Below are 16202 nucleotides of genomic sequence, written 5' to 3' on the forward strand. Positions count from 1 at the left end.
GTGGGTAGATAAAAAATAAGTCTATGATGGCAGTAAGGAACGCCAACCATAATTCTAAAAAGTCACCAGTATATCACTCGGTGTAGTTTATCGCAGGTTGGACAATGTAAAATGGCCTTTCGTAAGAAATGCATCATGTATTCAAAACACAATTACTTAAATTATCAAAGTGTAACAAAACTATCTTCATAGAATTTTTTGTAGAATGACGTGCATGTTTCTCATTTTTGTAATTGGTACATAAAACAATTAACATGTTAGACACCCTCTTACAAATTTCTCCAAATTTTGAATATACAATTTTCAACATCTGGCATAATACAATAGTAAAGTTCTAAGAATGAAAGTTAAAACCAGATCACGTATACAAGAGATTCGACGCAAAAGAGTGTTCATGCAAAATGCAAAACGGGTTCAAGCAAGTAAACAATTACTAGTACGTAGACAAAATACCTTACTAATTCCGATGTACACAAGACGCGTGTTTCATAAGACTCGACAGTGGCATACTATCCAATACAGTTGGAACCCTAAATCAAATACGACATTGGAGAGTATTAAAAAACTGAAAAAGTGTGCCCAATCCCACTAAGGTGATTTTTGCCTGGTGGTAGAAAAACCTTAGTGCTTAGAACAGTAAATTTCGGAAAATGAACATATCAATAATATTTCATGTCAACACAAAAGTGATGACACCTGGGCTGGTGATACCCTCGAGGACAAAACGTCTACCAGATGTATCATCGACCCATTGGTTGTAACACTCATCAAAGATTCCAGGCTTGTAATTTGGTACGCAAGACGCGCGTTTCATCTACATGTACGTAAGACTTATCAGTGGTGCTGGAATCAAAACAGCTAAAAAACAATGCTCGATATGTTCTATGGAATAATCAAACATATATTTTAGAAACAGGAAGTTTAAAACATGAGTTAATACAAATTGCCTTAATAAATCACAAACAGTGAATATTTATCATTTCGTCTTGCTTCAAAAATAAAGGGTGTAGTGACAGACCACTGTATAAGGTTACATTTCTATAATGTGTACTTATTGTCAAAATCATAATAATGCCTCTGGAGGGTGTTTGAGAAAGATCTGGTACATAGATTAGAGCAAACAGTAGCTATATAGTTCACAGATGTTCAATTCTCACACTAGTTACTCAAAAAATACAAATCAAGTTAAAAAAGAAAAACCCGAGGGAATAGCATAAACTTCACACGGAGCGAGTCCGGCGCGTCGACAGGGTAAGCGTCTCCTCCTCTTTTAATACAACTATAAGCCAATTTTCACTGAGTCTCGCAAGTTTCGGAAATAACCGAATTTCAGATATGCACGGTGTTACTGGATAGTATAATTTCTCCCAAAGAATGTGCTATCTTTCAAATGATACCGCTGAAAACAAACCATATAAGAAACTGTACTTTGATACAATATTGAATTGTTCTCTTTTGGAATCTAAATAAAAAAGCAACATTCATTAGTATCATTCCATTTCATATATTAAAATCAACTTACCTTAAAGTGAAAAATAAAAAAGAGACTGAGAAAACCGAGGGGACAAGAAAAACATCATAAGTCGAAGAAAAACAGAAAACACCATGACTAAAAAGAAAAACGACGAAAAGACAAACAAAATTCTACGAACACTACCCAGGAAACTAAAGACTGAGCAAATTGAACGTTACCAAAAATAGTTCGATGATCGGTAAGCAGATCCTGATTTACCAGTGGCACAAGTCGAGTTACTCATTGAAAGTACAAATTAAGTTAGAAGTCGCACACGGTGATGTTATAATCTAATATAAGAGGACGGGATGGTGGCTACGACAATTGTAATATATCCTTGGTTATCTGTGACACTGTTATTCCTTAACGATCAACGGTGTCCGTATACATTTCGAAGGGATGACTAACTTAATCTATAGGAACCCTTAGTTCCATAACTTCCTTGCAAGCAGCAACCTTATATTACGGAAACAGACACAGGCTCTGGAATATCGTATCAACTGGGAAATGTATACTCCATACTATAGGTACTGCTCGAAATGTTGCTATAAAGAAATAGAAATTTCCAACTGAAAATCCTCTTTTTGTGGTAAAGTTTAGTTCTCAGCCGACCACAGGACCAGGTTTTTGTCTTTCGTAGAAATTCGTCATTAATGTTTTACAGTCAGGTCAATTCAAATGGATAGTCTTGATCGTTCAAAAGAATTTGGATGATTTCAAATGATAAACGATGAATGTCGTGAACTGTCTGCGTAAAGTGTGTTTGTTAATTTGTTCCAACATATGAACCTTTCCCCAAAAATAGCCATTGAAGGGAAATAACTCTTAAAAGGAGTCAATTAATTAATATTCAAATTAATCAGCATTTTTGTAAACTTTTACTGATTAGTACTGATGCTACAGATTTTGTGTATCTATAAAAACTGTTCAAATATACCAGGCTTCTGATTAAGTACACTAGACGCGCACGAGTAAAAACTCATCAAGCACTTGAATTAAAACAGTTTGAAGGCCAAATCAATTACGAAAATAAAATTATCAACTATTTTTCATGTTAGCACTGGAGTGCTGACTATAGGTCTGCTGATCCCTCAGGCAACAAAATGTCAACCAGCAGTGGCATTGCCCCAGCGGTTGCACTGAAAACCAAAAATTACAAAATTTGTCCCAAATCTGGCTATTTTTATCTTCCCCATGGGGAGGTGTGGTAGAAAACCTTGTTGTTTGGAATACATTACAGAAAAATGACTACTGGGCTATAATTTTTAATAGCATTAATTTTTAAATTGTTGAACAAATCGTAATGTGAGGGAAATAACTGATATAACTCCTTCAGTCATATTAGCATGTTTGTAGATCTTGTATTTCTGATAATTTGTGTAGTTTACAGTTTCTTTTTAACCATTATAGTCTGCATTGGCTAGTTAATAAGGAGAAACGCTATATTATACGTGAAAACAACTCCATTTAAGTGCTTTAACTACTTCAATGAGTCGTCTGGTGGTTTTAATATAAAGTTAGAAAATATGTTGGTTGATGGACCGAATTGAAAATTTAAAAGTACATCCTAAAAGATAAATTTTGTGAATTTTTATTTCAATTGGTTGAGCAGCTTTAGAGAAAATTATATTCGAACAACTTTTCGGACGACTGACGTCAGACGCCAAGTGATAGCAAAAGCTAAAACTAACAGTGCTCATCCTAGCCAGAAGCCAGTGGAGGTAAACATATGGATGAAAAAACAATCGACATTCGAGTTATCGCATATTTTTATTTTAGGGTTTAAATATTAATATAATTTCATGTGCTTCTAGCCTTTTGTACGTTATCTTTTGTATTTTTTTTGGGTTAAAATCGTTATAATCTAGGCATTCACGGTGGCTTTCCCTACTTGTACATGTCTGCCCATTTAAAGAGTGTGCGCTATTTTAGCATTGCTATTGACAAATTCAAGAAAAGCTTTTGAAGAAAAGTAATAAAAGCGCTGTCCCTTATTTATGTACATTTTGCTATTGTTGTTTATGCATTTTACCATGTATATTTCTTATATAGGTCTGATAATTCTTAGTCGAAATAAATCTCTTCTTCTTCTCCACAATACATAATATTCCTTATTGACACAGAGTACTGTATAGAGGAAGAATCAATTGAAACTTTTGAAACAATCGGCGTTTTAAGAACGCCTTTTTTCATATTTCGACTGCTTTTAGAACAGGCACCGACTATGATTACATTGAAATGTAATACTAGTTATAATAAAAAAAGTTATTGTTACATTGGACACAAATTGCCGGAATGCTAAGTTGGGTTAGAAACCGATTAGGAACGTAACAATAATATTTGTGTCTACAGTTACCTTGTGTTATTGTTACGTTAATACACTTCAATGTGTGCTGGGAGTAGTGATATGTATTACTAGTAAAATACAACTTTAAAACTTTTTATTTGAAAACACTGCAATGCTACAATATTGCATACAATTTTTAAATTTTATTTACAATGGAAGCTTCTATACATCCAGTATAAGCTTTTGGAAGCACTCTAAGTAGCCATCACAAATGATGCAGCAGTGCGCAGGTCAGTTTTGCAGACTAAACAGCTCCACTCTGCAATATCCCCTTTTATAGTTATAGCAACTTTCAATATCTGCCACGCTTCAGGTGAAAAATATTTTTTATTTTTGAAATGTTTATATTTTCGTCCAAAATATTGTTATGTTCGTAGATAATCTGTTCCTTTCCCAACAAATCATTTTAGCAAATAGTGTCCAACGTAACAATTACTTTTTTACTATTGTTACATTTCAACGTAATCGTAGCCAGTGCCTTTAGAATATGCCGTCATTTTCGATGAACAATTAAGAAATGGCCCATCTGAGACATTTCACCAGAGGTTTGCTATAATTTTAAAAAAGTACAGAGGACATTGGCAACAAGAATAATGGATGCTTAAAATAGCAATATCGAGCGATATAATTTAAAATGAATTATGGTACCCAGTGTTTTTTCACCAATGTGTTAACTTTACAATTTTTCTGTGGTGGATTGCAAAACTGTCTCACTTTTGTAGATATCAGGTGGTCCCAAAAAAAAAATATCTGTACTTAATATAATTGAAAAAAGTTAAAAATAAATTTGGTCCTGAATGCAGTGAAATTGTTTTTCTAATCTTAGCGGGAATCACTACCTATGTATGTAAATTGGACCGAGGTTATCTCGATTTGTTGTTGTTTGCTAAATGTCCAAGAGGTCTTGAGTAGCATCTGTTGTTGTGCAGAATGTATCAAATACAGTTCATGTGTTCAAGAAGGATGCAAATGATTGACCTATGACAGAAGAATGCCAAAAATGGAAAATTCCAGCAGCATGTTGGGAATTCGCTTATTGTCCATATATTTTCCCTGTGGCTTACAAAAGCCCCCTTCCCTTTTGAATCCATTCCCACCTGTCTTTTCTAATTCATTGTTATTTCATGCATTTCATTGCCTTGTACTGCTGCAAAACACAACCAATATATTCTTGATAAATCTGTTTATTGCTGTATAACACAGTCTTTGTAATCTTTCTCACATTTAATATTTGTTCTTTCAGTGAAGTGAAAGATAACGAGTTTTTCTGAATTTTCATTATATGTTGTCTGGTTGCTCATGTCCCAATAATGATTTGCAGCTTATGAAGGGTTGAGTTCAGAAAGTAATAGCTGTTTTGTTTCAGAGGAGGCTGTTTGAATTGCTAGCATAGCTGATTTCTGAATTTATTGAATGGTAAAAAAAAATTGTAGCATCTCAACTCTAAGTAACAACAGAATACATGTGTACAGATTGCATTGACGATTTATTTGACCTCTACTACAATCAACAGTACAACATTCATAGATGGTAAAAAGGATATGATGAAGTACAAACTTCATTAAACTTTGGATCTTTTTTAATAAGCAGCAGCTCTTTCCAAATTAACCTTGTAATAATAAGGTTTTCCAAGAGCCATGTCTAATTGCACACTTGAAATGCTTATCTGGTGCGTTAATTGGTAAACAGTGTTATTTCAATCACTGCATCAAAATATTCTTCTTTCAAATGTTTCAATTTAAAATTTGTCACATTGCACTACATCAAATCCTTTATTGATAAATATATGAGATGTACACCAGAAAGTGAAAGAAAAATATATATCTGTTAACAGTAAAACTTCATAAAATATATAAGAGAATTAACAAGCTGTTCTGAGCCTTATCACAAAAATGTAACAAGTGTGATAAATATGGAGATGTGGGCTGGTTACCACTATCTATAAAATACAAATCTTTCTCATTTCTTTTAGAATCTGTATTCATCTTCCTTTAAAATGCAAACTTTTATAACCTTATTCTATTCTTCTAGTTAAAAAATTATGTTGCATAATAAACCTTGATGACATCCTTTGTTTTCTTTTATACTCATTACCTATAGTTCAAATAATAATAAGGATATAATTACAACAAACAATTCTTTTATCAAGAATATAGATTATTATAATTAGTTAGAACAAAGTAAGTTCATGATTTAATAGTTTGGTAAAAGCATCTTTGATTCATAAGTCTTTGAAATATACTTTCAAGATTTTAAATTCAACAATAACTTAACATGGAAAGAATAACAAAGATAAAAATATAACACCATTAACTTTGTTGTTTACTAAATTACAGCATTTTGTGCTGTTCAATACATGTCTATATTCAGTAGAGGGCACTGCATTGTCTGTAGACAGCAGCATAAAATTGAAAGACACACAAAAGTATTAACAATCTAAAATTGCAGTTTTAACATCCTGACAAAAGAGATTTTTGAACATTGTATTTCTGCATGATTCAAAATTATTATCAAGATTATTTTTAAAGTTGTATTTTTTTGTATACTTGCATGAAGTTGTAGATTATCAAAAGGAAAGACAATCTGGTTATGACAAACAGACTATATCTGGTCATCTGTGACAGTCAATGTTGGTAAAAAAATACCTCACAGGACAAATAAGATTCAAACAACATTGCTTTCTTCTTCAAAACCTTACAATTATATCAATATATATATATATTAAAAGAAGTTGAAAAGATCTACATATAATCGTTTAATATAAAAGAAGTTGTTTGCAGAAATACTGTTTGTATTGAATCTTGATAATAAATTAAAGTTTAAAAAAACATTGGTAAAACAAAATATCACATTTATTGAAACCTAAAAATTTGATGAATTCTAATTAAATGTTATAAAACAGACAATAAAAGATCAATAACTATTGTATAAAATTCCTTCACAAAGAATAAGTCATCATCATAAAAGTTTAATCAATCAACTCAATATATCTATTTTATTTGGTGTAGGTATCAATGTAAATCTAAATGTTCTGAAGTTGACATCGGTCTTTATTTCTAGAATGCAAATGCATGTCAAGTTTCAATACAATCAAAATATTTTATTTTCAAATTTTAAGTATGGATTTTCACATTTTTGTATGAAGCCATTTTGATTAGATTTCTGTTCTTTAGATTTTAGGGTGAGAAAATAAGGTGCATAAACAATTTTATTATTTTTTTTAATGAAAACTATTTTAATTGGAACAAGAACTCCATATAATGCAGATTTTCAATTTAATAAAAAAAATTTAAATCAGCCCTAGAAAGTCTTCAATTTTAATTTGACTACAAAAGCCTGAAATAAAAATTAGCCATTTTGGCTGCAATATTGGATTTAATTTTTCCTTCTCAACATTTAATGACTCACTGGCCTATACCATAACTGGTTCATGGATTTTATCTGCCATGATAGTTTTTATGGTCTTGATATAGGTAAAAGAAAAAATCTTCTTGTTAATCTGATAGCTAAATATCTGAAAGTTTCTACAAATCAAAGGTTAACAGGTCTGAAATCGTTGGGTTTTGTTACAATAAATTAATTCTTATAAGATGATGTCATCACTTTTAATTCCCCTGAACTATAAAACAGCTCCAAAAAGCAATAAAATCTTGGCTTCAAATTAACAGTACTGTTTTATGTAAAAATCAATAAGACAGAATATCTTCAAATTACTTTAGTAATGGTCTCAATATTAACTCTGTCAGCAAGGTTATATGTCCATACTGAATTAGTTTTTCTGATTTTAGGCATCCATATTAGAAAAAGAAATAATTTCTTCTTTCTTCTAAATATTCGCCAAATTATTTATTAGCCAAACTACAATTGTTTACATTATTTCACATTATTCACAACTGCTTTCACAGCACAATAAAAACTAAATATGTAAAGAATAAATAGCTCTTCAAAATAAAATATAAATAGAATTTAATAAACATCAATATATAAATTTGTCTTTAAACTATATATATCTCATAAATACAGGCAACAAGACTTATTTTTGTTAATAAATGCTAAAAACATCATGAATATACTTTCAAAATGTTGCTTGTAAATGTCATTGTTGAATCCAATACTATTTAAACCATTAGTTGTCCCTAAAACTCTGGATTGCAGTTGCCAGAGTAAATTTGATATCCACATATAGCTTCATTACAATATATATATATAACATATAAAAATCATAAAACTGGAACTTCATTTTCCTAGGCAATCCCTTAAAACAAATAAAAATGACATAAATAAATTAAATTTGTAAATGGTATACAAAATGAGCAGAAGAAAATATAAATTAAGATTTAAAGCTCAGAATAAAGATTCCGTTAGATTTTATTTGTGAAAATGTTTATTCTGATTTGACACTAAACAACATGAGATTCACACCCAAAATGTTATATGTAAATTCAGTACATATAATATCAATATTTTCATCCAATCAGATTGAAGAGAGGTCTTCACTGTGGGAGTGCCTTTAAAATGGCATGGACTTCTTCAGCAACGGCTGCCAATGCAAACTGGAACTGCTCCTACAAAAAAAAACATAAAAAACTTGTAAAATAATGAGAATCAATTTTTTTTTTTGGAAAATGAGGTCAGGTCAGATGAAACCTGCCAGACAGACATGTGAACCTTACAATCAATCCATACACCAAATATACTTGACAAACCACTTATTGTATCCGAGATACGGACTTGACCCCAAAAACTTTTCCATTAAATGAACCCTATCTGATGACATTATAGCTGACTAAACGGTATGGGCTTTTCTCATTGTTGAAAGCCTTACATTTGCCTATAATTACTTTCATCCACTTCATTTGAACTCTGGTGAATAATTGTCTCATTGACAATCATACCACATCTTCTTATTTTTATATTTTACATAAACCTTGCAAGGATCTTAAATACTAAATATAGTTATCCTAATACTCAAAATAAGTGAGAAATTCACAAGCCAAAAACTCGCTGAGCCATAAAAATGAGGTTATGAACTTTTTACAATATATAGATGAATACTTAGTAAAATAAAGCATCTGTATACAAGGAATTAAGCATCCATGTCTTCTACCTTCTGAAATATATAGATTTGTACAAATAGTATATGCTTTCGCTGCCTGATAAGCATCGCTTTATCTGGCATTCTGCTTTGGCTACAAGCGAGACAACAAAAACTACATCATTTTGAAAGGTTTGAATAATTTTACTCTTTTTTCAATTCCAGGGGCCAAATCATGGCTCTTATCAATACCTCCTTCTTTCATGGCACATCCATCATTAATTTTGTAAACAAGCACAAGTCTGTGAAAAATTGTGTATATTGATGATACCACATTCACTTTTGAAGTGAATAAAAAAACAAATACTTACATGATTATTATGGGTGTATCAAATCCCATTATAGTAGATTTACAGCCCAAAACATTCTTATAATTACCTTAGTTTTGACCGTGTTCATCCTCTGATCCCTGATATGTTCCAGTGTAGCAGCAATATCAATCTCTTTGGCTCCTTTAGCCATCCTATTGAGAACCATATCTACAAGACAGTAAGTACCGGTCCTACCACACCCATCACTGAAATTATAATACATGTAATACACAATTAAATAATGACTATGTTCATTTATTTGGTTATCATCCATGTTAAAATTAGCATATATAAACATAATATTAAGAATCAATTCTTACAAATAGTAGGTTTTTTTTTATACTTCTATCAAATTGTTTTATTACTACATGTAGTAAGAACATTGGTTCCTTAAAGATATTCTCAAGCCAGTACAAGACGGCATCAATTCTCATTAACATTTCATTTCTTTTATAGAAATATCAAATATAGTATCTGATTTAAAAGTAAGTGGACTTGTGTATCCTGTTTTCAACAACCACAGAAAAAAAGCTTGTTAGCTTGATTACTGTTTAAGAAGATGAATGTAATCTTAAATCTTAAATCTGTTTAAAAAAATATTAAGTTTGATTATCATTTCTAATTTTGTGATTGGTATGAACTTTTTCATTTCAAATAACAGGTACATAAATGGACTTTTATGAAATTTGCATGCAACTAGATCATAAGGAAATGCATATGAATATCGAAAAAATTATATATGAAACTTTTATCTTTTCAAATAGATATTTTAGGCAAATAGAAAAACAAATTATTGATGGATTGGTAGAGGTTTACCGCCACTTTCAGCACTGTTGGCTATTTTGTGGCCGTCAGCTTTTATTGGTGAAGGAAACCAGAGTGCATAGAGAGAACCACCAACCTTTGGTAGGAAAACTGACAGACAATCTAAGTCAATTAATATGGAGTCAAACACACCTACCATGTACAGGACTCGAAATCACAATCTCAGTGATGAAAGTCTTGCGATACATTAGTTGAACTCCTTAGACCACTTGACCACCGAGGACCCTCCCCAAAGTACAAATGTATAGAATACATGTACATATCTTAAAATGAGCAGCAATTTTGACTTTAAATTCTAGAAATCCTGTCCTATGAATTGAAGTTATCCTTTTAGTGATTTAACATTTGAAGGGGTCACCAAACCTATTTGTACAAATAACTGAATCCTCTTCACAGCTTGGAAAAAAGGGGCAAAAAGGTAAAAAAACTTCTGACACTTTTTTTTTTTTTTTTTTTAGATAAAACAGATACACTTGAATAGTTTATACAGCCAAAATTAATATGAGAATTGCCTATCAATTCTATATCTATAAACTCAATCAAATGGAAATTTAAGTGATAACAACATATATAGAATAAAGGACTTTTTGTTTTTGATACTGACTTTATCAGAGTAAAATATCAGGTGAGCCCGAACATTTTAATAGATGTAACTCAACTTTGGTCTATTTACTTTCGCTTTTTGTGTTTTTTTTCAGAGTCATGTAATTTATTTTTCAACCCAGACCCTCAATTATCAATATGAAACATTTAAGGCTCTGCGGTAACCTGTATTTTCAGAGGCGGATCTAGAGGGGGAAGGGGCAGGTAGCCCTGGCCACCCCTTATAGGGCTACATTTATGGTTAATGCAGACTTTTTACCTGTTCCACTCCAAACGTTGTCTAGTTTGGGGGCCACCGTGCATCCACTTTTTCAAAATCTTGGATCCGCATCTGAATGTGGTCGCTTATTTGTTCTTTGGTCTATGAATAGCTATCTATACATTGACAATGAAACCACATCTCCTTAATTTTATATGATGGTCCCCCAAAAGAGGTCGAAATATGTTTATTTTATTTGTTTTTTAGCCGTTCTTTCATGCGATAGCGGTACCCTTTTGGTCACTATTTATGTGTTGCGTCTAAATATGAATTGTAACACTTAATGGTGACTGAACAGGTTGAACAAAACCTTCTCAAGAAACAGAAACAGAAGCATCTTGGAACAGAACCAGACTATTTAACATTCAAGCTTATAAATGAAAACTCAGCCGGGATAATAAGGTAAGCTATCAATAATAAAAATTTTCACACAATCATTCAAAAAAGCTCATCTAACTCTTTACTGTTTCGTTCACCAAAAAACTCGTGGGTTTCTGCGAAAAAAATCATGTGCGATTTTGTGAATGAAAGGGAAAGTAGATCCTTACGCGGTGCACTCGCGCATGTCAATTGCGAACTGACCCAATAATTTTTTTATTATGACCAGTCCACTGATACTGATATTATCAGCGAGTACACATCAAAGGAAAAATGTACAAATTACTGATAAATCATTTTTAAAGAAATTTTATAGGACAAGTTTTTGAGTAAAGTTAGTCAAACTATTCATTTTTTGTGTGCAATGTTTACATGTATCCTTTACATTTATAATTCTATCTACAAGCATTAAAGTTTATTATTTTACTTTTTTTCAATATTCAAATGCACTTCCAATTGCTCTAGATGCTTGCAAAATTTTATTAAAACCTTTCAGATGGATCACAAATGTACTTGTTACCTTAACTACACAGAAGTAAGATTACTTTCATTATGAAGATGCTCTGGTAAATTTCAAACGGACATAAAATCCATGAAATAAGAAATTCTAAATTATTTTTTACCTGCAATGTACAACTACAGGACAGGAACGGCCTCTGTATGACTTGTTTACTTTTCTGTAAAAAATCAACAAAAATTAATAATTACAGCAATAGGAAAATATTTAAAGTATTCTCTAGTAATACAGAAAGTTGCAGTTTTCACTAGTGTTATAAAAATGCACTGTTCACTACTGATAAAAAGCTAGGTGAAGTGTTCACCAGTGATAAAATGATAGTAAAGTGTTTATAAGTGATAAAATGATATTTGCATAGCTCAATATTGATGCAAAGATACTTGAAGTGTTCACTAATGATGTAAAGCTATAATGTAAGTGATACAATAAAAATTGCAGTGTAAACCAGTGAAAAAAAGAAAGTCGAAATCTAAACCAGTGATTCGAAGAAAGTTGAAGTGTAAACCAGAGATTCAAAGAAAGTTGAAAGGTAAACTAGTGATACAAAGAAAGTTGAAGTGTAAACCAGAGATTTAAAAAAAGTTGAAAAGTAAACTAGTGATACAAAGAAAGTTGAAGTGTAAACCAGTGAAACAAAGAAAATTGAAGTGTAAACCAGTGAAACTAAGAAAGTTGAAGTGTAAGCCAGTGATTCAAAGAAAGTTGAAGTGTAAACCAGTGAAACTAAAAAAATTGAAGTGTAAACCAGTGATACAAAGAAAGTTGAAGTGTAAAGCAGTGATACAAAGAAAGTTGCAGTGTAAACCAGTGAAACTAAGAAAGTTGAAGTGTAAACCAGTGATTCAAAGAAAGTTGAAGTGTAAACCAGTGAAACAAAGAAAATTGAAGTGTAAACCAGTGAAACTAAGAAAGTTGAAGTGTTAACCAGTGATTCAAAGAAAGTTGAAGTGTAAACCAGTGAAACTAAAAAAATTGAAGTGTAAACCAGTGATACAAAGAAAGTTGAAGTGTAAACCAGTGATACAAAGAAAGTTGCAGTGTAAACCAGTGAAACTTTAAAAATTGAAGTGTAAACCAGTGATACAAAGAAAGTTGAAGTGTAAACCAGTGATACAAAGAAAGTTGCAGTGTAAACCAATGAAACTAAGAAAGTTGAAGTGTAAACCAGTGATACAAATAAAGTTGAAATCTAAACAAGTGATTCAAATAATGTTGTAGTGTAAACCAGTGATTCAAAGAAAGTTGCATAATAAACCAGTGATGCAAAGAAAGTTGCAGTGTAAACCAGTGAAACTAAGAAAGTTGAAGTGTAAACCATTGATACAAAGAAAGTTTAAATCTAAACCAGTGATTCAAAGAAAGTCGAAGTGTAAACCAGTGATATAAAGAAATATGAAAGATAAACTAGTGATACAAAGAAAGTTGAATTGAAACCAATGATACAGAGATTTGAAGTATTCACTTTTTATGCTAAATGTCAGAGGCAAATATTACATACATATTCAGGACCGTAAAATGGGAATGGGATATGAATATCCCCTTTTTGTACTAGAAAGAAAGGCTGTGTTATGTTTCTAAGTAGTTAGCTTACAAGGTAACAGTCAGCAAGAAGACATTTCAGCCCTCTTAGACACATTTTTCAGACTCTTGATCTGACTTATTTTTGCTTGTACTCCTAAATACAGACTGCTATGAAGAAAGCAGCAGATACCAACTTTAAACTGTACTTAAACCACAGACTGAAAATGAACCTTGCAGTCGGTTCCACTATAAAATGTTGCAGGCTTAACAAAAAGGATATTTTCACAAACGCTTTCAGTTTTAATGTCAGGTAATCCATATAATACAATCTATATCCCTGATCCAAGCATGAATCTTGTTTCATATAAATTGAATTTTTATCTATCCCAAACATGATTTTCTGGATTCAAAGTCAACCTTTACCCCCTATACATGCATTGTAGTTAACAAAATGACTCTAAAAGTTTATTGCAAAACCCATCAGAGTTCATTTGACTTTTACATCATTTTATTTCTAAACCCAATGCCATAACAATCAAACACTCAAAATGTTGACCTGAACCCTGAGGTACTGATAGCATTCATCAAAATCAATCTTACCCCAAAAATAAATGTGAATTTCATCAACAAGTAAAGTAGTATTTCCCTACCCTACAATATCACATGTTAATCTACAATTGTGGCAAAAAAACCTAATAATATCCAAAAATTCCATCACTAAAAATCAGGCTTAATTGATATACAGAAAATGTTAATACCAAACATTATGCTGCAACACATGTGAAAGTGACTCCAACTGCACCATTAAATATCAAGCTAAGCAACACTGAAAAATACCCCCATCTGTATCAAGCAGTATTAAAGTGAAAATGTTAATGAAACTAACCCAACAAATCTGTGAAGCATTCCAAAGCTAGTCTACAGTGAAGTGTTAGTGAGGTTAACTCAGATCCCAGATCACTTTTGTGACTATGCAATTTGTCAATTTACAATTGCTAAATCACAAAAGCTCCCTCAGAAACTGATAGTGAGATTAGTGGTTCTACTAAGCAGTGGTTATATCTTCTAAATACTGGTCAACACCAATCACCATGCAGGCAATGAAAACTTCATCAGAAATAAAGCATTATAAATCCCTTCACCAAGCAGGAAGTCAAATCTTCCACCACAAATAAATCAATAAAATTCCTTCACCATGCAGGAAGTCAAATCTTTCATCACAAATAAAACAATCAAATTCCTTCACCAAACAAGAAGTTAAGTTTTTCATCACAAATAAAAAATTCAAATCCCTTCACCATGCAGGAAAATCACCTGTTACTTTTATTAACATTACACAGCCCATTACCATGCAGAAAATAAAACTGCCATCAGAAATAAAACAATCAAATTCCTTCACCATGCAAGAAATCAAATTTGTTACAGAAATAAAGCATTATTAATCCTTCGCCATGCACAAAATTAAACTTTCATCAGAAATAAAGCATTATTAATCCAATCACCATGTAAGCAATCAAACCTTCATCAGATATATAGCATTACAAATCCTTTACCATGCAGGAAACCAAAACTTCTTCAAAAATAAAGCATTTCAAGGCCAATCATCATGCAAGCAACCAAACTTTGATTTCAAATAAAACATCACAAATCCCTCAAGAAGCAGTCAAATGAACAATTGCTTAGCATTACAAAACCAGTCATTTTGCAAAAATCCAACCCATCAGATATGTACATCAGAAATCCCTTTAGCATGTTGGTAATTAACTGTTCATTAGAACAAAAAACATTATGAATCCCTTCACCAGGTGAACAAACACTATCAGAATATAGTGTTCAAAACCCCTTCACTGTGCATTGTAATGATTATTCATCAAAATCAAAGCTTTAATAATCCCTTTCAAATGCGAGAAATCAATTTTCATCAGAAAAAAAAGCATTATAAATCACTTCATTATGCAGGAAATCAAACTTTCAAGAAAAGGAAAGCATTACTAAACAATTCACCATACAAAAAACTAAACCTTCATCAAAACAAAGCATTACTAAACAATTCACCATACAAAAAACTAAACCTTCATCAAAACAAAGCATTACTAAACAATTCACCATACAAAAAACTAAACCTTCATCAAAACAAAGCATTACAAACCCATTCACCATGCTGCAAATCAAATGTTCTTTCGGAAATATCATTACAATTCTTTCAACATGCAGAATTCAGAATTAAGCGACAGTAAGTCTTTCACCCCCAAATAGGTCAACAACTACTTCAGAAGTAAAGCATTCAAAATTTGTTTACCAAAGAGGCACCCCACAGTTCCACACTCAAAACATGAGTCCACCAATTAATATAGTAGCAAAATGATCATCCTTATGCACTCAATTGCTAAATATCTATATATACATATATTTATGTTAATTAAGAAATTAATGCTTATTGCCAAACTTCCGCAACCAACAATAAAATTAAATATGGCAATGTGACAATTAACTGAATAAATATGATAAGAAGGAGATACCTTCTAAAATCCAAGAGAGCTTTAATTGAACTGGGCACACCCAAATCTGGCCAGGTCAGGAAATGGAACTGGGTTACTGTCCTTGTTTCATTGGTTTGCAGATTCTTAAGGTAGAAACTACGAACCAGATAATCATCACACCAAATATGTTCTGACACAAGATGAACCTGAAGTGAAAACAAAAAACATCACTTAAAACAGAACAATAAAGTTTTAGTATTTAAATGTGCAATTGAACTTAACTTTATCCAAGTTATCCTTTCTTTGTTTATGATCATAATTTACTTGGACAAGCGTGACACAATTGGTGCAAT

At 31.7% G+C, this 16202-nt stretch overlaps 1 protein-coding gene across 1 annotated transcript in view; it reads right to left on the reverse strand.

Moving 5' to 3' along the window:
* Positions 1-7743: 7743 nt before the first annotated feature.
* Positions 7744-16202, reverse strand: part of LOC127730359 (receptor-type tyrosine-protein phosphatase N2-like) — a 160854-nt gene continuing 152395 nt past the window's right edge. Inside the window, exons 18-21 of the mRNA XM_052238729.1 lie at positions 15889-16055; positions 11955-12008; positions 9334-9472; positions 7744-8425 (exon numbers count right to left, since the gene is read on the reverse strand). Of these exons, the coding sequence (XP_052094689.1) occupies positions 8354-8425; positions 9334-9472; positions 11955-12008; positions 15889-16055 (432 nt within the window). The 3' untranslated portion in view covers positions 7744-8353. The remainder of the gene's footprint in view (positions 8426-9333; positions 9473-11954; positions 12009-15888; positions 16056-16202) is intronic.

The sequence above is a fragment of the Mytilus californianus genome, unplaced genomic scaffold (assembly GCF_021869535.1).
Source record: "Mytilus californianus isolate M0D057914Y unplaced genomic scaffold, xbMytCali1.0.p SCAF_2, whole genome shotgun sequence".
In the NCBI taxonomy this organism is placed as follows: domain Eukaryota; kingdom Metazoa; phylum Mollusca; class Bivalvia; order Mytilida; family Mytilidae; genus Mytilus; species Mytilus californianus.